The 27,203-nt window shown below is 46.7% G+C and overlaps 1 protein-coding gene across 1 annotated transcript in view; it reads right to left on the minus strand.

Annotated features, from left to right (window-relative positions):
• Window positions 1-2,764: 2,764 nt before the first annotated feature.
• MRAP2 (melanocortin 2 receptor accessory protein 2) overlaps window positions 2,765-27,203 on the minus strand; it is a 31,865-nt gene continuing 7,426 nt past the window's right edge. The window contains exons 2-3 of the mRNA XM_030195648.1: window positions 11,532-11,631; window positions 2,765-3,143 (exon numbers count right to left, since the gene is read on the minus strand). Coding sequence (XP_030051508.1) covers window positions 2,765-3,143; window positions 11,532-11,631 — 479 coding nt within the window. The remainder of the gene's footprint in view (window positions 3,144-11,531; window positions 11,632-27,203) is intronic.

Below are 27,203 nucleotides of genomic sequence, written 5' to 3' on the forward strand. Positions count from 1 at the left end.
CCGGCCCAACGTAGCTGCCGGCGGTAGTCCTGCCCCGAGAGCGCACCATTTCCAGGGAAAAAGAAAACCCCTGGAAATGGCTTGTGAAACAGTAACCCAGGTTACCATAGGAGCCCTTACCGCCATGTCAATGGATGGCAGTAAGGGCTCCCCACCGCATGACCCCTCAGTAAGAGATCTCTTACTGCATGGCCATGTGTGTCTGGGGGCTTTTTACCTGCTACGGTAAAAAAGGCCCTTTATGGAAAAGTGACCCCCCCGACGCTAGCGCTTGGCCCTTTTTCCCACAGGTACCAACTTACAGAAAAAGCACCTATGTGCAGCATGGTGCCTAACTGCCACTTCAGCCCCATTTTGGCACCTAGCTTCTGTTAACTCCTGTTGTCGTGCCAAAAAATCTGTGCCTAACTTTTGGTGCACTACCCCCTAACCCTCAGATTCTATAAAGGTTGCCCAAAATAATTAGTTGATGGGCTCTAATGATTTAATGATTGTAACTCACAAGCACATAATTGTCACTAATTGTGCTTTAGGTGCCGATCTGGCAATGCGTTATTCTGTAACAATGGGTGCCTAAATGGAATCAAACGTAACTCATAAGGGGGCGTGGCCATGGGAGGATAAATGGGCAGGTCAGGGGCTTTCACAAAAGATGCACGCAGTGTTACAGAATAACAGGGATCTATGCCTAACTTACACCAGGTTTCAGCTGGCATAAGACCTCGCGCCCAAAGTTGAGTGACGAATTTGGCACTCAACACTACTCTACATACTCTGTGCATCTCAAAGTGCCCTTCCTAGAATAGCGTTGAGCAACAAATTTTAACTGTGCCTAATTTTCAGCCCCGCTTATAGAATCTGGACCAAATTGTGTACCTAGTCTTAGCCAAGGGGGAGCGACTAAAGACGACTGGCGAAAGCAATGACACCACCCCTATAAATTGTTCATACTTTATATACAGGTATTTTACATAGTAACACAGTAGATGACGGCAGAGAAAGACCTGCACGGTCCATCCAGTCTGCCCAACAAGATAAACTCATATGTGTTACTTTTTTGTGTTACCTGACCTTGATTTGTATCTGCCATTTTCAGGGCACAGACCGTCGAAGTCTGCCCAGCACTAGCCCTGCCTCCCAACCACCAGCCCCGCCTCCCAATCTCCGCTAAGCTTCTGAGGATCCATTCCTTCTGAACAGGATTCCTTTATGTTTATCCCACGCATTTTTGAATTCCGTTACTGTTTTCATCTCCACCACCTCCCGCGGGAGGGCATTCCAAGCATCCACCACTCTCTCTGTGAAAAAATACTTCCTGACATTTTTCTTGAGTCTGCCCCCCTTCAATCTCATTTCATGTCCTCTTGTTCTACCGCCTTCCCATCTCCGGAAAAGGTTCGTTTGCGGATTAATACCTTTCAAATATTTGAACGTCTGTATCATATCACCCCTGTTTCTCCTTTCCTCCAGGGTATACATGTTCAGGTCAGCAAGTCTCTCCTTATACGTCTTGTAACGCAAATCCCATACCATTCTCGTAGCTTTTCTTTGCACCGCTTCAATTCTTTTTACATCCTTAGCAAGATATTTTTACCTTTGTACATTTACACCAGCTCAAGAGTACACAAGTAAATTATATCTCCACCCAGAACATGCCTATGCCAAACTCATGTACAAGTACATGTACATATGTTCTTGTCATCATGCATCTTATGAGGCCTTTTACAGAATTATAGTGCATCTATGCATGATTAAAATGTCTTATATGGCCTTGTACTCTGCATTAAACATTTTTCTTATCAATGTTCTAATCAGTGTTAATATAAAAGGATTGGAAGAGTAGCCTAGTGGTTAGTGCAGCAGGCTTTGATCTTGGTGAACTGGGATTGATTCCCACTGTCACTTCTTGTGACTCTGAGCAAGTCACTCAACCCTCCACTGTCCAAGGTATAAAATAAGTACTTGTATATAATATCTAAAACCACTTTGATTGTAATCACAGAAATAGGGTTACCATATGTTTGGATTTACCCGGACATGTCCTCGTTTTGAGGACATGTCCGGGCAACCGGGCGGGTTTTGCCAATCTGCCCGTTTGTCCGGATTATAGGACGGCCCGCCCACCAGCCTGCCCGTTTGTCCAGAAATCCGAACGGGCAGATTGCTAGCCTCCCCTCCCCTTACTTACTACTGCTCTGGTGGTCTAATGACCTCTTTGTGACAGGAAAGAGCCCCCTCTTTCCTGCCCGGAGCGCTGCCCCGCATGCATCCCTCCTGTTGCTGATCTTGGCGTCGATTCAAAATGGCTGCCGAGAGTTGAAGTGACCTCGTGAGACTTTTTGTATCGGCGCCGAGATCAGCAACAGGAGGGATGCATGCGGGGCAGCGCTCCGGGCAGGAAAGAGGGGGCTCTTTCCTGTCACGAAGAGGTCATTAGACCAGCAGGGCAGTAGTAAGGTAAGGGGAGGGGGGTGACGGGGAGGGGGGGTGATGGGGTGTGTGACGGGGGGGAGGGAAAGTGACGGGGCGGAACGAGGGCATGGAAGGGGCGGGGTGGGTGTGAAAGGGGCGGGCGGGTGTGTGGTGGGGGCGGGGCATATGTCCTCCTTTTGGGGGGACAAACTATGGTAACCCTACACAGAAAGGCAGTATATCAAGTTCCATCTCCTTTAATATGTAGATTACTCCTAGAAAAGTAAAGGGATTGAACTTATTAATGAACAGTATTCACAGAACTGGCACAGAGAGTGAGTACACATTTTCCTCAGTTGAGGATCTGATGCAGGTTTTGGAGACCAGGTTTGTTTTCTAGAGTAATCGATGGCTCACAAATCAGAAGATCATCATTGCTCAGAGAAGAGCTCTGATCTGTGTTCACGAAATTCGGGATATTAAACTTGGCAAGATATCTCTGCTCCTCATCCAGTTTACAATTCCGGACTGCTTCCTGAATGTCCAGACTTGGGTTCCTGCAGCTTGGCTTGGCCCTGTCCAGCTGTTCGACTTCGTTAATGTAGCAATGAAAGAGTGACCTTGACTCTTCGGTAACTTGACGAGAAAAAATGCGGTCCGACTCCACAGGCCGCCTGAAATCTGCAACAAGGCTGTTCATATGAAATTGTTTTTCAGAAGGGTCTGCATTTCTAGAAAGCAAGCAAGAAATTAAAACAAAACCTGCCTTTTATAAAGAGACAACTTAAAATGATGCAGCTCTACAGAACACACATATGAATATAAAACGTAATCTCAATGATTGTTAATATGGATGTTTTCAGTGAGCTTTTTTTTGTTTGTTTGTTTCTTTCATATGACTGCATAAAAGATGGAAGATACCACACACTACTTTATCCAATGATTTTTAGGAAACTTTGAAGTCATTCTGCTTTACAATGCATCTATAATACGTGGAGAGTAACGCGCATTATATTGTGTGCATGGCCAATTTACACCTGCTACTCAATTGAGTAATGAGCCAATTATTATTAAAATCTACCTGAACTAAACCGACATCTCCAAATTAGACTGATTAACCTACGTTATCAAGTATGAACACTACGCATTACGCACTACCACTTTATTTTACATGCTAAGTAGAGGAGTGTGGTAGCCATGTTAGTCCACTCTTAAGGTTATCAATAGAAATCAAACAAAATAAAACATGGAAAAGAAAATAAGATGATACCTTTTTTATTGGACATAACTTAATACATTTCTTGATTAGCTTTCGAAGGTTGCCCTTCTTCGTCAGATCGGAAATAAGCAAATGTGCTAGCTGACAGTGTATATAAGTGAAAACATTCAAGCATTACTATGACAGTAAAATAGATACCATTGGAGATTCTACATGGAATGTTGCTACTATTGGAGATTCTACGTGGAATGTTGCTATTCCACTAGCAACATTCCATGTAGAAGGCTGCGCAGGCTTCTGTTTCTGTGAGTCTGACGTCCTGCACGTATGTGCAGGACGTCAGACTCACAGAAGCAGAAGCCTGCGCGGCCACATTGGTGATCTGCAAGGGCCGACTTCTACATGGAATGTTGCTAGTGGAATAGCAACATTCCATGTAGAATCTATAGAAATCAAACAAAATAAAACATGGAAAAGAAAATAAGATGATACCTTTTTTATTTGAGATAACTTAATACATTTCTTGATTAGCTTTCGAAGGTTGCCCTTCTTCGTCAGATCGGAAATAAGCAAATGTGGTAGCAGATAGTATATATAAGAGAAACATCAAAGCATTACTTTGACAGTCTGACAGAGTGGGAGGGTGGTATATATCATTCAGTGTAAAAAATGTAACGAAGGATGCTATATTGAAGAAACAGGCCAGATGCTTAAGACAAGATTCAACCTGCACAGACATCACATGAAAATAGCCGGTGCCATTCAAGCCCCCACCCCTGTGGGCCAACACTTCACAAGACCAGAACACTGCACCAGTGATTTCACAGTAAGAATACTGAAAGGTAACTTTAAAACAATACAGGAACGTAAGACCTTTGAAGTCAGAATGATTGAATATTTTGACACCCAACAAACAGGACTTAATAAGGATCTGGGTTTTCTAACCCATTATAAACTATAAAGTTGTATTTCTCTGTTTATTACCCTCCTCTCACCTACCAACACCCATCCTGTTAGAATTTCAATGAAATGCTTTGATGTCCCCATGCATACTCCCACCCTCCCACTCTGTCAGACTGTCAAGGTAATGCTTTGATGTTTCTCTTATATATATACAATCTGCTACCACATTTGCTTATTTCCGATCTGACGAAGAAGGGCAACCTTCGAAAGCTAATCAAGAAATGTATTAAGTTATGTCCAATAAAAAAGGTATCATCTTCTTTTCTTTTCCATGTTTTACATGCTAGAAATGAACTTACTATAGTTGTTTGTTTAAAATACTTTATAATCTACTCTATCATTAAGGAACTTCAATGTAACACACTTTGTAATCTACTCTACTATTTATGCATTCTAATGCAACACCACTCTGTATTTCTTAATCCGGAAATGGCGATCGGCATTACGGCATAATGTAAGCCACATTGAGCCTGCAAATAGGTGGGAGAATGTGGGATACAAATGCAACAAATAATTAAATTATTGATAATTGGCCAATAACAACCAATTATCACTAATTGGCAATAATTGGAATTCACGTGCGCTTTTTTAGGCATATTCTAAAAAGAGGTGAGCATAAATTCCAACATGTGTAGTTGAAAAGGGGGCATGACCATGTGAGGAATGTCCGCATGTTGTATTAGAATTTGGGGGAAGCGTGGATGGGTATTTACACCAGGTTTTCATTGGTGTAAATGGCCGCACCTAAATGTATGCGCGTTCCCTGGGTCTATGTGCTATTCTATAAACCAGGTCTTACTGTATACGCAGTTTATAGAATAGCGCTACATGCATTATTCCAACATGCCTACATTTTAGGTGTCATTTACTGAATCTAGTCTATTTTATAGAGCCTTAATGGGGCCTTTTTACTAAAGCATAGTGTCAGAGAATGTGGTAAAGGCGGTTAGCTTAGCGGAGCTTAAAAAAGGTTTGGACGGCTCCTTAAAGGAAAAGTCCATAGACCGTTATTAAATGAACTTGGGGAAAATCCACTATTTCTGGGATAAGCAGTATAAAATGTTTTGTACATTATTGGGATCTTGCCAGGTATTTGTGACCTGGATTGGCCACTGTTGGAAACAGGATGCTGGGCTCGATGGACCTTTGGTCTTTCCCAGTATGGCAATACTTATGTACTTATGCACATTAATGGACATTAGCTTGTTCTTAGTGCCTATGTGGGTGTTTATAGAACACTGCCCCTCATCCTTAAGAAAAGTCATAAGAACATAAGAATAGCCATACTGGGTCAGACCAATAGTCCATCTAGCCCAGTATCCTGCTTCCAACAGTGGCCAATCCAGGTCACAAGTACCTGGCAGAATCCCAAATAGTAGCAACATTCCATGCTACCAGTCCCAGGGCAAACAGTGGCTTCCCTCATGCCCATCTCAATAACAGACTATGGACTTTCCTCCAGGAACCTCCAAACCTTTTTTAAACCCAGATACGTTAACTGCTGTTACCGCATCCTCCGGCAAAGAGTTCCAGAGCTTTACTATTCTTTGACTTAAAAAATATTTCCCCCTATTTGTTTTCAAAGTATTTCCATGTAATTTTATTGAGTGTCCCCCCGGTCTTTGTACTTTTTGAAAGAGTGAAAAATCGATTCACTTCCTATTCTTTCTACAACATTCAGGATTTTATAGACCTCAATCATATCCCTCCTCACCCATCTCTTTTCCAAGCTGAAAAGCCCTAACCTCTTTAGCCTTTCTTCATGGAGCGGAGGAGTAGCCTAGTGGTTAGTGCAGTGGACTTTGATCCTGGGGAACCAAGTTCAGTTCCCGCTGCAGCTCCTTGTGACTCTGGGCAAGTCACTTAACCCTCCATTGCCCCTGGTACAAAATAAGTACCTGAATATATATAAACTGCTTTGAATGTAGTTGCAAAAACCACAGAAAGACACTATATCGAGTTCCATTTCCCTTTCCCTATTTGAGATTCTACATGGAATGTTGAGATTCTGTTGCTACGATTGGAGAGTCTACATGGAATGTTGCTAGTGGAGGAGTAGCCTAGTGGTTAGTGCAGTGGACTTTGAGTTCCATTCCCACTGCAGCTCCTTGTGACTCTGGGCAAGTCACTTAACCCTCCATTGCCCCTGGTACAAAATAAGTACCTGAATATATGTAAACCGCTTTGAATGTAGTTGCAAAAACCTCAGAAAGGTGGTATATTGAGTCCCATTTCCCTTCCCTTCATATGAAAGGAGTTCCATCCCCCCTTTATCATTTTGGTTGCTTTTCTTTGAATCTTCCACAATATCCTTTTTGAGATACGGCAACCAGAATTGAATGCAGTACTCAAGGTGAGGTCACAACATGGAGCAATACAGAGGCATTATAATAATCTTGGTCTTATTTTGCATCCCTTTCCTAATAATTCCTAGCATCCTGTTTGCTTTTTTGGCCGCCATCGCCACACAATTGGCAGAAGATTTCAGCATACTGTCTAAAATTACACCTAGATCCTTTTTTTGAGTGCTGACTGCTAAGGTGGGATTACTGCTGTCTGATTTAGCTAAAAAAATGTTTGATTTGGTACGATTCAATTCTTTCAAATAAATTGTTTTTTTTAATTCAATTTGATTTGATTTAACTAGATTGAAACAGTGAGGCCCACATGGAAATATTACATCACAAAGGGTAAAAAAAACAAACAAACAGGCAGCAGCAATTGAAGAACAGTGAAGAAAAATGGGCACAAACTACAGAGTTTATAATTGCTGTTTCTACCAGCTACAATCATTTGTGAAGCTGTTTTAGCGTTATTTCTTTTCTCCTCCACCTTTTAAGGCATTGCCTATCCAACTGAAACAGCTTTAGACTTGTTAAATTTATGTTCATCTCACTTCCCTCCCCGCCATCCATCTCCAGCATTTCTCCTCTCTCCCCTCCCCGCCATCCATGTGCATCTCCTTCCTCTGTCTTCCCTCCCCTCCATCCCTGTCCAACATTTCTCCTTTCTTCTCTGTCCTCCACTCCATCCGTCCAGCATTTTTCCTCTCTCCCCTGCCATCTCCTCCCATCCATGTCCAGCGATTCTCCTTTGCCCCATCCTCCCCTCCATGTCCAGTGACTCACCCCAGCCCCCACCTGCCCCCCCCTTTCAGCCCTCAACATCCCGCGTTTCGTCCCTGCCGCCCTGTGGGGGTTAAATCTTTTATTTTACCTCAAGTCGCAGAGGCGGCAGCAAAACCAGCAGGCTCATCTCTAGCCTTCCCTTCCCTCTCAGTGTCCCGCCCTCACGGAAAAAGGAAATTACATCAGAGGAAGGCGGGACACTAAGAGGGAAGGGAAGGCTAGAAACGAGCTTGCTGGTTTCAATGCTGCCACAGTCGCCGTGACTTGAGGTAAATTAAAAAATTTAACCCCCCCCCCCCCCCCCCGAGGATGGTAGGAACAAAAGGAGGGCTGTTGGGGAGCTGAGGGTGGGCAGGTGGGATCTGCCTGCAGGTGAGCCGCCCAAGCGGCGGTTAGCATGGCTTGTGGCGCCCTCCAGAGGTCGGCACCCCCCTGCCATGCTTACCACGCTTACCGGGTTCCACCGACTCTGGAGGGAAGCAGCGACAGTGGCAGGTGACAGTGGGAGGGAGGGAAGCAGCTGCTTGGGTGACAGCAGGTGAGAGGGAGGGAGGTGGGGAAATCCCGAATTGGGACTCCCGATTTTTTTCCAAAACGAATCGAAGAATCGATTCAAATCATGATTTGGGCAGCCCTAGGTGGGATATATACAGAGTGACGGAGGAGCTAGCCATCTGGTATCACTGCCTTCAGCTTTCTAATCTCTATCCCCACCTGCTGGTAGATGAACACAACCCACCAGATCGTGGATTCATCTGCTAGGACTAAAGGAAAGAAAATTATCAGCAAGTAAGGCATAATTTTACCATTAAGAACAGGAAAACTGTAGACCCAGAAGTTAAACTCAGAAGAGGTAGTGGATGGAGACAGAATAAAGACCCAGGTGAGCTGACTACTAACCATGGTTTTAGGGTAGAGGAATTTTCCCCCTGGGAGGAAACAGACTTGGCCTTGCAGCCAAGGGGGGAAGATTAGCAAAGCCAAGAGGAGTTTTGTCCACAAACATTGATGGAGGAAGAGGAAGGTATGGAAATTCAACAGACAGAGGAAGCAACCTTTTTTTATGAAGAAAAGGAAATGGAGTTTACAGAAGGCTAGTTTTTGCAAGTCTGTGGGGTTGTTTGTTTTTTGAACTATGGATTCTGAGAAGAAAAGGGTAAATAAGAAAGTTCTCTGTGGCTTGCCTGGAAGAGTATGGTAGTATTTGGCATCTGTAGTGATTACTGTGGGAGGAGGCAAATTAAATCTTCCACCCTGGTGTTTTAAAAATGGGGAAAAACATACCTTCTTTCAGAAGTGTTCTTGAAACCATCTCAGTTGACTGCTTTCATTAACACTAAGAAAACTGAAGGAGCCCCTTTGGTAACTTCTGTAGGAAAGGACTGTTGGCTCTGGGGGAAGGGGAGCTATTGACCCTTGGTGGTGCTTTGTTTTGCTGCTTTTGATTTTTCATTTGCAACTTCGATTCCTCCATACATATCGTGGGCTAGAGCGATATGGATAAAATATTTTATAGGTATTTGAACCATACCTTTTTTGTGTACAAGTGTATTTGCTTGTTTAATTTTGCAAGGAAATAAAATAAAAATTTAAAAGGAAAGAACTTTGAGACAGAGAGGGAGAAAATGACTATGGGGAGGTTTTGTCTTTCTTTTTTTTTTTGCTTGATGCGAATACTGAAAGAGGTTCAGTGTTGAAGTAAACTGTTTGCTGTTAAAACCATAAGAATATAAGAGTAGCCATACTGGGTCAGACCAGTGGTCAGCCCAGTATCCTGTTTTCCAAACAGTGGCCAAGCCAGGTCACAAGTACCTGGCAGAAACCCAAATTAGTAGCAACATTCCATGTAGAACCCCAAAGAATAACAAGATTCTGGAATCCTAAAAAGTAACAAGATTCCATTCAGAATCTCAATAGTAACAACATTCCATACTACAAATCCCAGGGCAAGCAGTTGCTTCCCATGTCTGTCTCAATAGCAGACTATGGACTTTTCCTCCAGGAAGTTGTCAAAAGCTTTTTTAAACCCAGATACACCAACCGCTGTTACCACCTTCTCCAACAAAGAGTTCCAGAGCTTAACTATTTGTTGAGTAAAAAATATTTCTGCCTATTTGTTTTAAAAGTATTTCATTGAGTGTCCCCTAGAGGGGCATAATCAAACGGGCACCCAAGTTTTCCTGAGGGCGTCCTCGCAGGACTTCCCCGCGAAAGGGCAGGGAAACCCGTATTATCAAAACAAGATAGGCGGCCATCTTTTGTTTCGATAATACGGTTGGGGATGCCCAAATCTCCACATGATGGTCAACCTTAGAGATGGTTGTCCCTAGAGATGGTCGTCCCCGATTTTCGGCGATAATGGAAACCGAGGACGCCCATCTCAGAAATGACCAAATGCAAGCCCTTTGGTCGTGGGAGGAGCCAGCATTCATAGTGCACTGGTCCCCCTGACATGCCAGGACACCAACCGGGCACCCTAGGGGGCAGGATGCTGGGCTCGATGGACCTTTGGTCTTTTCCCACTATGGCATTACTTATGTACTTATATATAGCGTGACTTATGTTGCACATGCAAATCTGGTCGTATTCTGGATTTTCATGCACAACTTAATTAGTTAACAAGCGCAATCAGCACTGACATTGCCACTTAACAAGCAATTGTTGACACTAATTGGCATTAATTAGAATTTACGCAAAGAAACGTCTAATTGTATTCTGCAACCTGATGCACATAAATTGTAAGTCGCTTGTTGAAAACAGGGTGTGTTCATAGGTGTGGAATGGGCTGGTCATGAGCGTTTCTCAAATCTATGCGCATTGTTATCGAATATACCCGGTCCACACCTAATTTAGGCATCAGGATTTACACCGAGTTTTACTTAGCGTAACTGTCTGCGACCAAATTCAGTTGCAGGGATGGGTGCTCGGCATATTCTATATACTGAGCAGAAATTTAGACCTATTCTATAAAGTACGCCTAAATTTAGGCATACTTTACAGAACGCGCCTAGGCATATTTTTTTTTCTGTGTGGATTTTTCAGGTGCCATATGTAGAATATAGCCTATGATGCACAATAAGTACAAATTCTATAATGACAATTGAGCGCACTACTGCTGTTACAGAATACTAGCATAAGTCCACAATTATATGCTTAACTTTTGGAGCGAGTACTTATGCCAGTTCAGTGGCTGGTGTAAATGCTTGCACCTAATTGTAGACAGTTGGGCATGTAACTGCTAGTATTCTAGAACCTGAGGGTGTAACTGCCTGACACCCCCAACCTGCCCATGCCCCTCCCACGTTCATGCCCCCTTGCATTTGTGCGCTATAGAATTTGTGCATTATTAGAATAATGACTAAGGGGAGTTACATAGATAACTACCAATTAGAGTCAATTATATCCAATAATTGGTAGTAAATGCCAATTAGCAGCTAATTATTGACTTAAGTAATGCACGCAACTGACCTTATTCTAGAACTTGCATGCACAGGTGTGTACTTTATAGAATTAACCTCCATTTGTACAAGTCCTTTCGAATATTGAGGTTTGATTGACAGGAAATGGTGTCACGTGACAAGGCTGAAGCCGTCTACACCCAAGGAGGTTTAGTTGCTTCCCTACGCAGCAACCGCCATCTTGATACACTCAAAATATATTACTCTGTATGGCAGCAAGCTCCGCCCACTGTCTTCAGGCCAGATAATGAGCCAAACACACTCCTGCCGTCTCCTCTCAATTAAACCTCCTTCGTTTACAGTACCAGAGGTTTCTGTCGTGTTTTTGTTAGATAAGGAGGAGAGACTTACTCTTGATGTGGTGCTCCCGTCTTGGTCAACAAGGTCAGTACAAAAAACATGAAAATGACAAAGACTGCAAGGCCAACCCAAAATCCGATTACGATGGAATCTGTAAGACATTCAACAGAAGTAAATTACAGGCAAATACTTCTGAGTCGCTCTACTTTTACTGTCAAAAAAAGAAAACCAAACGGAGTTATTTTTGCCAATGACCCTTTCTCCGTAGCAATATGTTCAAAGGAAGCAGCTAATTAAATCCAGTGTTAGGGTAAAAGCTGCATGGAAGCACTTCGGCCTGCTTTGCTAGAATGAGGAACTGGAGAATGAGTAGTACATCGCAAGCAAAATAGGATCTGAATACAGTGGCAAAGCCTATTGCTAGTAGGGGACTGTAGTTAAAGGGGTGTGGGCACAGATGGTTGCACAGCGTGTATCTTTCAGAGGCAAATGTACAGCAGTCAGAGACAGTAGTTGGCCGCAAACCTTTTGCTGCTTCCCTTTTGGTGAAAGGTGCATTCTAAGCAGCTCCTTTGCTGTTTCAACACAAGGGAGAAAAAAAGCCACAGACAGAATCCCCCATTATAGTGACATACAACCCAGAGCTGGAAAAATTAAGAAAAATCATAAAAGATCTGCAGCCTCTACTCCAGGAGAATGAATTACTGAAAGAGATATTCGCATCCCCACCAGTGCTGGCCTTCCGACAGCCACCCAACTTAAAACACAAACTAATTAGAAGTAAGCTCCCAACACAGACTCAAAAAGAAAAGAATGGCACACATCCTTGCAATATATCCAGCTGCAAACTATGCCGAAAACAGTTCACAGGACCTCACGGTCATTCACAAAGGAAACATATTCAACATTAAAGAATCTTTCACGTGTTCATCTTCCAATGTGGTATATATCATTCAGTGTAAAAAATGCAACGAAGGATGCTACATTGGAGAAACAAGTCAGATGCTAAAGAAGAGATTTAATGTACATAGACACCATATGAAAAATGCTAGTACCAATAAAGATGTCACGCCTGTGGGGCAGCACTTTACAAAACCAGAACACTGTACCAGTGATTTCATGGTAAGAATCCTGAAAGGGAACTTAAAAAACAAGACAGGAACGTAAGACCTTTGAAGTCAGAATGATTAAATATTTTGACACCCACCAGACAGGACTTAACAAAGATCTGGGTTTTCTAGCCCATTATAAGCCATAAAATTGTATTGCTTTGACACCAGGGAATATTTTAAAAAGATTAGGTGGGGTCGCTGGGGAGGGTCTCCAGGGGAGTTGCCATGGAGAGGAGAGGTAAGGACCACAAGCAGGCAGCCTTTGGAGCTGCCTGCTTATGCTTCCCTCCTCTCCAACAGCTCCAGAGCAGTCGTAAAATTTGTTCGTTAGAACTAGGTGCTCTGGAGCTGTGCATCACCCGAAATGCTCATAAGACTACTAATGAGATCATTGTAATACATTTGTATGGGGTTCTGGGTGGCTGCTAATGGCCATGGAAAACCCCTTTGTGCATTTCTCCCTAAATTAACGTTTGCTCTAGACTGGCTTATTATGAAAAAAAAAAGGCCGGCTCGAACGAGCATTTCGCTGGCCAGACTTGGTCCATGTATTTTTAGGACCAAGTCCCAAAAAAGAGCCCCAACTGACCAGATGACCACCGGAGGGAAGCGGGGATCACCCCTCGACATCTATTTGCCACAATGAACTCTCTCCTCAAAGTGCCTTCATCTCCAACCCCTCCCCCCCTTCTCTTTCACCCCAGACTATGGCTGAGTACTTTCACGATAAGGTTCATATGATTAACCTTCAGATCTCAACCAAGTCACCTCCCCCTCTCCTTCCCGCAGTCCTTTCTGTCAACCCTCCTTTTCTTTCTTTTCTGAAATCACTGGAAAGGAAACTGCACATTTTCTTCCCTCCTCCAAATTGACTACCTTTTCCTTTGATCCTATTCCCACCCATCTACTCAGCACTATCTCTCCTATCTGTCATATCCTCAATCTTTCACTTTCCACTGCAACTGTTCCTGATACCTTCAAACATGCCAAGTAGTGGTGTACAGTTGTGGGGAGTGAGTTTTCGGGGAGGGGGGGTTGGGGGGCTCAGCACACAAGGTAAGGGAGCTATGCACCTGGGAGCAATTAGTGAAGTCCACTGCAGTGCCCCCTAGGGTGCCCGGTTGGTGTCCTGGCATGTCAAGGGGACCAGTGCACTACGAATACTGGCTGCCGCCACGACCAAAGGGCTTGGATTTGGTCATTTCTGAGATGGGCATCCTTGGTTTCCATTATCGCCAAAAATCAGAAACGACCAAATCTAAGGACGACCTAAATGTCAAGATTTGGGTGACCCCTACCGTATTATCGAAACGAAAGATGGACGCCCATCTTGTTTCGATAATATGGGTTTCCCCGCCCCTTCGCCGGGACGTCCTGCGAGGACGTCCTCAGGAAAACTTGGGCGCCCCTTTCCAATAATGCCCCTCCACATCTTTTTTGAGATGCAGTGACCAGAACTGAACACAATATTTGAGGTGCGGTCGCACCATGGAGCAATACAAAGGCCTTATAACAGTCTCATTTTTGTTTTCCATTCCTTTCCTAATAATACCTAACATTCTCCTTTAATCTAGTGTGAGCAACTATTAGCTACTTCCCATCAGCCCAAGGATTTCTGAACTTTCTTTCTCACCAAGTGAAAGGATTATATGGTATTTTTATTGTCCTGGTATTACTCATAAGCACCGCCATACTGGGAAAAGACCAAGGGTCCATCAAGCCCACCATCCTGTCTCCGAAAGCGGCCAATCCAGGCTTCAAGAAGCTGGCAACCCCCCCACCCCAAAAAATTTTTTTAATCATGTTCAATGGACTTTTCCTTCAGGAATCTGTCCAAACCCCCCTTAAACTCCCTAAGGCCAGCTGCTGCCACCACATTATCCGGCAACTACATGCTGAGTAAAGAAAGTTCCAGAGTCCAACTACACACTGAGTAAAGAAAAACTTTCTCCTATTTGTTTTAAATCTACCATATTCCAGCTTCATCTTGTGTCCCCTGGTTCTATTGTTGTTTGAAAGTGTAAACAAATGCTTCACATCTGTCCGCTCTACTCCGCTCATTATCTTGTAGACTTCTATCGTTATCACCCCTCAGCCGCCTTTTCTCCAAGCTGAAGAGCCCTAACCTTCTTAGCCTTTTCTCATAGGGAAAGTCGTTCCATCCCTTTTATCATTTTCGTCGCCCTTCTCTGCACCTTCTCCAATTTCTTTATATCTTTTTTGAGATGCGGCGACCAGACTTGGACACAATATTCGAGGTGTGGTCGCACCATGGAGCAATACAAAGGCATTATAACAGCCTCGTGTTTGTTTTCCACAGTGCATTTTTCCTAGCAAAAAAGGTGCTGGTACTCAAATGTCATGCCACCCTTCAGGGATGAGATGATCACTGAGAGACTCACCCCACAATAGCCAGGACCCCTGCAACCAGTCACAGAATCTATGACAAGGCAGAATTGGTGTGTAGACCCTGAGCTTGGGGACCATGGGCCAATTTCAGCACCCAATGGAAAAGGTGCCGGTACTCAGTACCCCCAAGTACCCCCTCAAAAAAAAGCCCTGGTTTTCCATCCCTTTCCTAATAATACTCACTGTTATTCTTCAAAATCAGACCACCTGCCTTGAAGCTATAGACTTAGCCTCAGTGACGCTGGTGACTTCTGATATATTATGTATGTGTATTAAAAGAATATTCCCTTGTTGTACTTCCTTCATTTTCTCTGTTCGCTACATTTGCTTTCTGGAACACGAACACTAATTCTGGTCATTCCCTTGATCATCATGCTTCATATTAGATTGTACGCCAAGCCTAGACACTCCACACGTCAGCAGGATATTGCTTGATTTTTGTGTTATTAAGCATTTCATTTTAATCCTTTCTGCTACCGCTTCCATTCTGCTATTCTGAAATCTTGATTTAGGGCTGATACCGTACCAATGTTCTATTCTTTATTGCAAGTAGGGCTTCTGATCCTAGGAACTTATAATTTAGGGGTATATTTTTCAGGCAATTTAGTGTTTTGGCAGACTAAGAAAGGTAGGTATTTATCAGTACATGACGAACGTAAAATCAAATTTTTGTGCTGATTTAGGTGTCATGCATCGGGGGTGGGGGTGGGGGTGGAGAGTTTAGTTAGTAAAGAGCAATATAAGTTGGCCTTTTACTACACTTTAGTTTACTCTGGGAGTCAGTCACCTGTGATGATTCATTATAGCAGGTTAATGACGTCTATGAATAATTTAGCTTGCAATCAACCTTGCAAACTGCATTATTCATCTTCCCTGGGAGTTTCAAGATGCCAACCTGTGGCCCAATGTTCTAAAGAGGCTGGGGCTCAACTTTAATTCCTACCACTTCTATGCCCCCCCCCCCCCCCGAACATTCCCATGGACAATTCCACTGAAGAGATCCTTGCAAACAGCACGCCTGAACATCCCCTAAAAGAGCTTCCCTGAACACACTCCCCCAAAGACCCCCCCCCCCCCCCACCCACCTCCTGGCCCCACCAACCCTACCTCTTTCAACCGCTAGTGGTCTGGGGAGATCTGGGGCAGCAGCGGTGCCCATTTGTTTCTGCATCGGCCGGCGCTGAGTTCAAAATAACTCAGGTGATCTCTTGCAGAAGTTTTGCAGCACTACTGCTAGGACACATAAGGCCCTTACATGGCAGATCAAACCCTAGAAGTAGTACCACAAGACCACCAGTAGGGGCTGCTGGTGCTATTTGGAACATGGTTATGTTTTTGATATTCTATAATTTATATGTTCCTCTTTACTGGACGTTACATCATTGTATATCTTATTTATGTTCTTATTGTTATTGTTTTTGGTTTTTAGACTCCTGATGTAGGCCATCTGGCCAAAACACAACGTTGTGTCGAGTCATTTTTAATGTGGAAATTGTTTCATTATCATTTGTTTGAAAATTAATAAATATTGTTTATTTTCAACTTTATTTTGGTTCCAGTTATTGGATTGCCTGGCTCATATTCCCACCTTTTTGTTTACACTTGACGCTTCGTGGGATCTATTGAGTTCTCCACGCTCGTGGATTCTCTTTAGAAACCCAATTAGTAGCAACATTCTATGCTACCAATCCCGGGGCAAGCAGTGGCTTCCCCCATGTCCATCTCAACAGACTATGGATTTTCCCTCCAGGAACGGGTCCAAACTTTTTTAAACCCAGGTATGCTAACTGCTGTTACCACATCCTCCAGCAGCAAATTCCAAAGCTTAACTATTCTTTGACTGAAAAAATATTTCCTCCTATTTGTTTTAAAAGTATTTCCATGTAATTTCACTGAGTGTCCCCTGGTCTTTGAACTTTTTGAAAGCATGAAAAATCATATCCCACCTCAGCCATCTCTTTTCCAAGCTGAAGAGCCCTAACCTCTAACCTTTCCTCATATGGGAGGAGTTCCATTCCCGTTATTATTTTGGTTGCTCTTAATTTTTCTATTTCTGCTATATCTTTTTTGAGATATGGTGACCAGAATTGAACGCAATACTCAAGGTAAGGTTGCACCATGGAGCGATACAGAGGTATTATAATATCCTTGGTCATATTCTACATCCCTTTCCTAATAATTCCTAACATCCTGTTTGCTTTTTTGGCCGCCGCTGCACACTGGGCAGAAACTTTCAGTGTATTGTCTACAATGACACCTAAATCTTTTTCTTGAGTGTTGTGTCCTAAGGTGGACCTTAGCATCAAGTAACTACGATTCAGTTTATTCTTCCCAATGTGCATCACTTTGCATTTGTCCACATTAAATGTCATCTGCCATTTGGACACCCAGTCTTCCAGCCTCTCAAGGTCCTCTTGCAATTTCTCAGTCTGCATGTGATTTAATAAGTTTGCACTCAGGGCAGTTCTTTTCTCAGATAACAAGAGCAGGGGAATAGCTACCATTGAGTGAGCCTGGGAAAATGCCCACAGCCGTCCAATGGTAAGGGCTGCCTAAAATTAGAGCCCCCTTACACCCCTGCACTAACACAGGTCCAGCATCTCCCTACCTCCATTCCCCCACCCCATCCTCCAAACGCTGATAGGTTGCAGCAGAGGCAGCGCTGAAGATTGCTTTCTGTCTGGCCGGGTCTTTCCTCTGCCATGTCCCACCTCTCTGATGCAACTTCCTATGGCTGGGACACAGCAGAGGAAAGGGCCTGCTGGTCAGACAGCAGCCTTCAGTGCCACCCCTGCCACAAACTGCCAGCGTATGGAAGATGGGGGGTGGGGAATGGGTGCATGGGGGAGATGCTGGACCCTGGTGCGTAGGGGGGGGGGGCAAAGGGGAGAGAGCCTGGATCAAAGGCGCTACTTACAGAATTTACCCCTATGTGGATAATGGCGGAGCTGATCACTTGGGGGTTAATTTTATAAGAATGCATCTAAGTACCTATCGGGTTCTACTTTATTTTAACCTCAAGAGCAGGTGTAAATGCTAGTGTGTATTTTATTATTATTATTATTGTAGTTCTATTTCTTATTTCTTATTATTATTTAATGGAAGCAAATCCAGACTGGATCAATGTGTCCTCCTTTTTCTGGAGCCATTTGGTAGCCCTATAAATACCCCCCAATTCTGTATATCGTGCCTTAATTTCCATGCAGAAATCGAAGTGCATTCTGCAACAATGTGTGTAACTTAACTGGTTAACAGGGTTGCCAGCTGGGAAACATTTTCCCAGCCCAAAACAGCCGTAAACCCGCCCAAAAACCGCCCGTAGCCAATCCCCGTCTTCCGCGTCACCGATCCCCCGCCCCGCGTCACTAACCCCCCCCCCGCATCACCTAACCCCGCCTCCCATGTCATTAACCCCGCCTCCACGTCATTAACCCCGACTCCGTCACTAGCCCCGCCCCCTACATCATCCCTGACGTCAACCCCGCCCCTGAAAGGCTTCTATTGGTCCAATTTGGACCAATAGAAGCCCCGGAAAAGCTTCTATTGGACCGAATTGGACCAATAGAAGCCCCGTAAAAAACCGCCGAACTCGCACAGTGGTGACGGGAAAACCGCCCAAAAAACCGCATCCCGCGGCCGGCGAAATTTTCCCGCCGCCGCTGGCGAAAACCCGCCCAATTGGGCGGTAAAACCGCCCACCTGGCAACACTGCTGGTTAACTAGCTAATCAGTGCTGTCAATTGGATGTTAACAAGCAATCCAGTGGCATAGATTCGGTTGCCTTCCTCCAATCGGTGTAGGTCTTCTATGAGCAAGTTTGGCTGCATTGGGCGTGCACTGCTCGGCCTTTTAGTTCTGCTGCGGTTCAGCTAAATCAGCCACAAGCATTTAGGCAGCCTGCCGGCAACAAAAACAGCGTTAGAGCGTGCCGGCTGTCTAAATGTGGTAACCTGCCTAATTTTTTAACTTTTTTTTTTTTTTTTTAGCGTGTGAGTCGGTTTGGGAGCAGCCGCTCAAGCTCTGTACCTCACTGCTGGTCCCGCAGTGCAGTGGTGCTATGCTGCTCTCTGACCGCTGATCTTACTCAGGGCGCCTGCCTTGCCTTGCTTCCCAGTGTCCCCGCAGCGTGTACGCCAGTGAAGCGTGGAAAAATCTGCCGCTAGTGCTGTGACTCAGCCGGACAGGTCTCCCCCACTGTGCCACAGCGCCAGGCTGCCGGCAGTAGCTGGAGAAGTTATTGGGCCCTCGCCTCGCTCCTCGCTCGATCTGCCTTCAGTTGAGCCCCCCAAGGCCTCTGCACTCCCCCACGGCCCCAAATAAGCACAGCAGCCAGCCAGCGCATGGAGAACACTGCAGTACTCTTTGAGTCTGCTCCTGCCCGGAGTGTCTGCTCCTGCCCGGAGTGGCCTAGTGGTTAGGGTGGTGGACTTTGGTCCTGGGGAACTGAGGAACTGAGTTTGATTCCCACTTCAGGCACAGGCAGCTCTTTGTGACTCTGGGCAAGTCACTTAACCCTCCATTGCCCCATGTAAGCCACATTGAGCCTGCCATGAGTGGGAAAGCACAGGGTACAAATGTAACAAAAATAAAATAGATACTATTGGAGATTCTACATGGAATGTTGCTACTATTGGAGATTCTACATGGAATGTTGCTATTCCACTAGCAACATTCCATGTAGAAGGCTGCGCAGGCTTCTGTTTCTGTGAGTCTGATGTCCTGCACGTACGTGCAGGACGTCAGACTCACAGAAGCAGAAGCCTGCACGGCCACAATGGTGATTTGCAAGGGCCAACTTCTACATGGAATGTTGCTAGTGGAATAGCAACATTCCATGTAGAATCTCAAATAGTAGCAACAGTGGAGGAGTGGCCTAGTGGTTAGGGTGGTGGATTTTGGTCCTGAGGAACTGAGTTCGATTCCCACTTCAGGCACAGGCAGCTTCTTGTGAGTCTGGGCAAGTCACTTAACCCTCCATTGCCCCATGTAAGCCGCATTGAGTCTGCCATGAGTGGGAAAGCGCGGGGTACAAATGTAACAAAAAAAAAATTTTTTTTTTCCTAATGTATAGTGTAATGCTGGTTCTGGGCTTCTGGGTGGGGGTGGGCTTTTCACTGCCCAGAGGAAAAAAGGTATATTTATTCAATCATTAAATATACCTTTCTTCCCTAGGCAGTGAAGAGCCCGCCCCCAACAAGACAAGACTGGGAAGGGCAGGGGAGATGCCAGACTATGGGGGGGGAAGGTTAGAGAGTAGGAAAGGGCTGACGCTAGGCTACAGGGAGAGGTGGGGGGTAGGGTAGGGCTGATTCCTAACTATGGGATGGATGGATGGTTGGGAAGGGAAGATGCCAAGCTACAGGATGGATGGTGGGGAAGAAAAGGGCTTATGCCGGACTGCGAGGATGGATGGGGGGTAGAGAAGGGCTGATGCTGGGCTACATAGAGGGATGGGGGTAGGGAAGGGCTGATGCCGGGCTACAGGGAGGGATGGGGAGTAGGGAAGGGAAGGGCTAATGCTGAGCTACAGGACAATTTCTACATTTTGGTTCTTTTATTCTGTAATTGATGAGGGTTAGTTTTTGTTCTGCATGTGACTGAGCAGGTGAGAGATTCTGCTGGCTTGTGATTTGTGTGGGGATCTATGAATCTGACTTGTCTGGCTTTTCCAATGGGATGAGTATTGCTGCTTTTTAAAGGTACTGTTGTTGGTATTCGTGTTCAGAATTGGTGTTAAGGTTTGCGATACAGGCTCTAATACTGTTACTTCACAAAGTACCTGGCAGTGAAGGGATTTCGTGGTGCAATTATTGAGTTGCTGCCAGAATCCGAATACATTTTTCCTATGGAAAGTTGTAAGAAGAACCATTCTATGTTCCGTATGCTACAGATTCCACAGTAGCTGGAAAGAAAATCTTGGTGTTGACAGAAGGATTTTTCTTTGCTTCATGCGATTTTTCATGTGTTGAAGAATAGATGGAGATTAACATTTCTGTTTTGCTTAATCAGGCTGCAGTACATTAATGAGCACCAATTGGCAATAATTAGAATTTAGACGCACAACTCGCTAAGTATATTCTGTAATGAACTGCGCTGAAATTCTAATGCATTCAGTTCAAAAGGGGGTGTGGTTATGGGCGTTCCAAAATTTAAACGTATAGTTATAGAATATGGCCCAGTGCTCGTAAATCTACATACAGGGATTTACGCCACATTTTCATGGGTGTAAATGGAGGTGCGTAGTTTTAGGCGCTGTGATATCAACTAAGTGTATTCTATATACCGCTCCTAAATCTAGATGCCGCTTAGGCGGAAATGTTTACTGCGTGGATTTTTTAGGCGCCTCATATAGAATGCATAAAAATGGGTTATATAATTACCCTCCCTGTACGTATAGTAACCCACTCACTATCTGGATAGTGGGATGGAGTATACCCTACTAATTTGTGGAGGAGTGGCCTAGTGGTTAGAGCACTGGTCTTGCAATCCAGAGGTGGCCGGTTCAAATCCCACTGCTGCTCCTTGTGACCTTGGGCAAGTCACTTAACCCTCCATTACCTCAGGTACAAACCAAGATTGTGAGCCCTCCTGGGACAGAGAAATATCCAGTATACCTGAATGTAACTCAACTTGAGAAACTACTAGGGTTACCATATTTTGTCCTCTCAAAAAGAGGACACATGTCCCGCCCCTTTCGCATCCTCACCCCGCCCCCTGTCATATATTCCCCTCCCCTCCCCTTATTTACTATCTACTGCCCTGGTGGTCTAGTGACCCTCTTCGGGGCAGGAAAGAACCCTCTCTTTCCTGCCCGGAGCTCTGTCCTTGCCCTGCATCCTGTTGCTGTGACGGTCTCGGGATTCAAAATGGCCGCCGAGAGTTGAAGTCTCACGAGGCCGCTTCAACTCTCGGCGGCCATTTTGAATCCCAAGACCATCACAGCAACAGGATGCAGGGCAAGGGCAGCGCTGCGGGCAGGAAAGAGGGGGCTCTTTCCTGCCCCGAAGAGGTCACTAGACCACCAGGGCAGTAGATAGGAAGGGGAGGCAAGGATAGGCCCGCCCGCCTGCCCGTTTGTCCAGAAATCCGGACAAACGGGCGGACTGGCAAAACCCGACCGGACGCGTCCTCAAAAAGAGGACATGTCCGGGTAAATCCGGACATATAGTAACCCTAGCTACTACTGAAAAAGGTGTGAGCAAAATGGAAATAAAATAAATAAATAAAATGATTTAAACAATGCAGCCAACCATCAACACAAACACCGACCATGGCATTTGAATATTGGGCTGTAATATTTCAAAAGCCACTCTAAGGTATGCAGTCCTAGAAAAGGCAAAATAGCCGTCCTGGTCATCTGCCTGTACTGTTTTATTGAAACGAATAGGATGAAACTAAGATTATATAGGAAACCAAACATTCGCAGTTTTATTTAACCTGCTTTTTCTAAAAGTGTCTATGTTCAGCTGTGGTTACCATGCAGCATGGGGCTGCTTATATCTGACACTCATGAAGTGCTTTTTCTACATTATTGGTGGTCAAGGTTGCCAGGTGGGCGGTGTTACCACCCAATTGGGCGGGTTTTCGCCAGCGGCGGCGGGAAAATTTCGCCGGCCGCAGCATGCGGCTTTTTGGGCGGTTTTCCCGTCACCGCTGTGCGGGTTTGGCGGTTTTTTCCGGGGCTTCTATTGGTCCAATTCGGTCCAATAGAAGCTTTTCCGGGGCTTCTATTGGTCCAATTTGGTCCAATAGAAGCCTTTCAGGGGCGGGGTTGACGTCAGGGATGACGTGGGAGGCGGGGTTAGTGACGTGGGAGGCGGGGTTAGTGGCGTGGGAGGTGGGGTTAGTGTTGTGGGGGCGGGGTTAGGTGACACGGGGCGGGGTTAGTGACGCGAGGGGCGGGGTTCGGTAACGCGGAAGATGGGGATTGACTACGGGCGGGTTTACGGCTAGTTTCGGGCTGGGAAATTTTTTCCCAGCTTGGAACCCTGTGGTGGTCCTTCCTGAACTCTTTCCCCTTCTAGGCATGCCCAGACTCGTTCCATAGCTTATGGTTTACAACTTGTCTATGCCTGCTGTACAAATAACACAACCTATCTCTGCCAATTGGGTAATCTTATAACAGATTTCTGAGGTTTGCAGGTCAAGCAGACACCAATTTCAAGCCTGTTTGATAAAGACACACACAGGGCCGTGCCGATGCGGTAAGCGGGGTAAGCGCCGCAGGGGGGCGCCATCCTCTGGGGGGCGCCGCCGCTGCATGCTTACCTTGCCCCTCCCGCTCCCATGTAGGAACTGCCCACCCTCTTCTCCCCCCCAAGATCCCTTTCCTTGACATCAGAAGAAGGCGGAACACTGAGCGAACCAATGGAAGGCTAGAGACGTCGGGACTGGGAGCGCCGCCTCCTTCACTGACGCTGCGCTGCCGGAGGAAGGTAAATTTAAAAGAAAAAAAAAAGGAAAGGGATCTTGGGGGGGGGGGAGAAGAGGGCGGGCAGCTCCTACATGGGAGCGGGAGGGCAGGGGAGAGATGAGCATAGATGGGAGGGCAGGGTTTATGGAAGGGAGAGAGGGGAATTGCTTGATCGGGATGAATGGCGGGGGCAGGGGACAGATGGGCATGGATGGGTGGGAGGGTAGGGCTCAGGGAGAGAGGGGAATCGCTGCCTTGGAGCCAGGCAGGTGCGGGGGGGGGGGGGGGGGGGGGTTTGGCGCCAACTGGTAGTCTGCAGGGGGGCGCCAGAGACCCTTGGCACGGCCCTGGACACACAGCCAGCCAGGTGTCTTTATAAAACTTCCCCAGAAAAGATTGAAAAAAGCACAGCCAAAATGAAGCCATGGACATTTTCACCTGCTCAGAAGTAGGTGTCAATATTCACACATTGACTGCCAGATTCTATATATCATGCCTAGCGTTCCCTACCTAAATCTAAGCATATTCCATAACAACGTGCATTACTTAACAAGCCAATCAACGTTAACAGCACTTAACAAGCAATAATGAGCACTAATTAGCACTAATTAGCATTTACATGCATAACTCACTAAGGGGTCCTTTTACTGTGCAGTCAGTTTGGAACTACCACCGACTACCATGTGCCCCGGGCATAAATTCCATTTTTTATGCGTATCCGATACGTGCAGCAGAAAATATTCTTTATTTTCTACTGCGTAGTGCTAACCAGGCGGCAAAAGGCAGTGCCAATGTGCTGACGATTACTGCCCGGTTAATGTGTGAGACTAAGTAAATGGGTGTCAGTAAGGTCTCAGGCCCAAAATGAACGTGCACCAATTTTTATTTTGACACACAGTCAAGGCAGTTCACAATTCTAAAAAGTATAAACAACATACATCCCCTAACAAGAACATCCTAACACACTCATAACCAGGGGCATAGCCAGACCTTACGGTGGGAGGGGCCAGAGCCCGAGGTTGGGGGCACATTCTGAGTGCCGCCCCACCGCCACGCCTCGCTTCGCCTCACCTCCCCCCCCCCCGCCACCACCTCACGCCTTCTCGCACCCCCCTCGCCTCCTTGCCTCGCATATACCTTTGCTGGCGGGGTTCCCCAACCCCCGCCAGCCAAAGCCTTCTTCAGCGCCATCTCCGGCGCAGCCGCATTCCTGCCCTGCTCTTCTTGCTCCTCCTGTCCTGTGCGCGCTGACGCTGCTTTACGTGAAACTGAGAAAGAGCATCAGCGTGCACAGGACAGGAGGAGCAAGAAGAGCAGGGCAGGAACGTGGCTGCGCCGGGGACGGCGCTGAAGAAGGCTTCGGCTGGCGGGTTTTGGGGAGCCCCGCCAGCCAAACCATGGTCCTGGACATAATTTGCGGGGGCCCAGGCCCCCATGGCTCCCCGTAGCTACGCCCCTGCTCATAACCAAACTCAAACACATACTCTAACCATGTAAATGGTAATTTACACATATACGTGTTCATTTACAGAAATAAACGATTAGAATCTTGCATTTGCGTGCATTTTATTCTTACTACTTAAATCAATATGGCTTCTCATAGAGAGGCCCTTTTACTAAGCCACGTAGGCGCCTACGCATGCCCAACGTGCGTCAATTCACAGTTACCGCCCAGCTACTGTGTGGCCCATGTGGTAATTTCATTTTTGACGTGCATCCGCTACGCACGCCAGAAAATATATTTTACTAGTAAAAAAGGCCCGTTTCTGACACGAATGAAACGGGCGCTAGCAAGGTTTTCCTCGGAGTGTGCATGTTTGAGAGAGAGAGTGTGTGTGTCATAGAGAGAATGAGAAAGAGACAGAGACAGCGTGTGTGTGTGTTTGTGTGAGAGAGAGTGTGTGTGAGAGACAGAGTGTCTGTGTGTGTGAGACTGTATGTGTGTCAGAGAGATAGAGTGTGATAGACAGGGAGTGTGTCAGAGAGAGTGTATGAGTGAGTGAGTGAGTGAGTGTGAGCCCCCACCCCCCCCCCCTCTTGCAGGGCCCCCCCTCTCCACCCCATCTCTCTGGTCTCAGGACCCCCTCCCCACCTCCCTCTCCCCTGCCCCACCTCCAGCCATCCATGTCCAACGACCCTCCTCTCCCCCTGCCCCCCTGCAGCTATTTTTTATTTATTGCATTTGTACCCCACATTTTCCCACCTTTTTGCAGGCTCAATGTGGGTTACGACAAAGTCAATACATGATGTCCAGCGACCCTCCCCTCCCCCCCTCCAGCTACCCATGTCCAGTGACCCTCCCTTCCCCCCCGGCGCATCACGCAATCCCCCCCACCCCAGCACATCAAACGCCCCCTCCCCCCACCCCCCACCTAAAGCACATCAACACCCCCCCCCCCCGGCACATCAAACCCCATTGCCACCCGCAGATGCTAGTGGTAACGCTGTCCGGCTGCCGCTGCTTCTCCCGTTGAGCAGCAGCGGCTGGTACAAAAAGAACAGAAGCGAGAAATGTTTTTAAACCCAGCCCAAATCATTCGCAAATGCCTGAGTCTTACAACGCAGTCTCTGCAGCCGCTCCTCCTCTCGCCTGTCACGTCACTGTGCTCCTCCGAGGTCTTACTCCAGGGGCAGTGACGTGGAGGCGAGAAGAGGAGTGGCTGCAGAGACTGCGTTGTAAGCAGTGGCGTAGCTACGTGGGGCCTGAGGGGACCGGGGCCCCCGCAGATTCACCCCAGGACCCCCCTCCCAGCGAACCCGCCCCCGCCGCCGCCTACCTTTACTTTTACTGGCGGGGGATCCCACTCCCCGCCAGCCGACGTCTTCTCAGTCCTTCCTGCTCTTCAATTTGTTTGCTGACGTCCTGCGCGTAATTGTACGTGCAGGACGTCAGACTCAGAGAACAGTGCAGGACGTCAGCAAACAAATTGAAGAGCAGGAAGGACTGAGAAGACGTCGGCTGGCGGGGAGTGGGATCTCCCGCCAGCAAAAGTAAAGGTAGGCTGCAGCGGCGGCGGGTTCGCGGCGGGAGGGGGGGCGGCAATGTCGGCGGTGGTGGGGCGGCACCGGGGGGGAGGGCTAAAATGTGACCCTCCCCCCCGGGCTCTGGACCCCTCTCCCACGGAAGGCCGGCTACGCCCCTGGTTGTAAGACTCGGGCATTTGCGAATGATTTGGGCTGGGTTTAAAAACATTTATCTTCTTTTCTTTTTGTAGAGGCCGCTGCTGCTCAACAGGAGAAGCAGCGGCGGCCGGACAGCGTTACCACTGGCATCTGCGGGTGGCAATGGGGTTTGATGTGCCGGAGGGGGGGTGTTGATGTGCTTTGGGTGGGGGGAGGGGGTGTTTGATGTGCTTGGGGGGGAGGGGTGTTTGTGCCAAGGGGGGGGATTGGGTGATGCGCCGGGGGGGGGGGGGGTGTTTCTGTGGTGCCGCGCTAGTAGCTTTTTGATGCGCTGCTCCCTGCCACTTGCTCCAAAGTGGCAGGGAGCGGCGCACTGACAGCTGATTCCCAGGCAGGGGGAGAAGTAGGAAACACTCTCCGCGTGTTTCCCTACTCCTCCCCCTGCCTGGGAATCAGCTGCTAGTGACGTCATCCTGGCTATGGAGCCTAGCTCAGCAACTCCAGGAGCCACGGACACATGTAGTCCCACAAAAATCGGGCGGTAACTCCGAGTTGACGTGCTTAGGCGATTACCACAGGGTTAACGTGAGAGGCCTTACTGCGAAAGTCAATGGCTGGCGGTAAGGTCTCAGACCCAAAATGGGCACATGCCAATTTTTATTTTGC

Source organism: Microcaecilia unicolor, chromosome 3, assembly GCF_901765095.1.
Source record: "Microcaecilia unicolor chromosome 3, aMicUni1.1, whole genome shotgun sequence".
Classification (NCBI taxonomy): domain Eukaryota; kingdom Metazoa; phylum Chordata; class Amphibia; order Gymnophiona; family Siphonopidae; genus Microcaecilia; species Microcaecilia unicolor.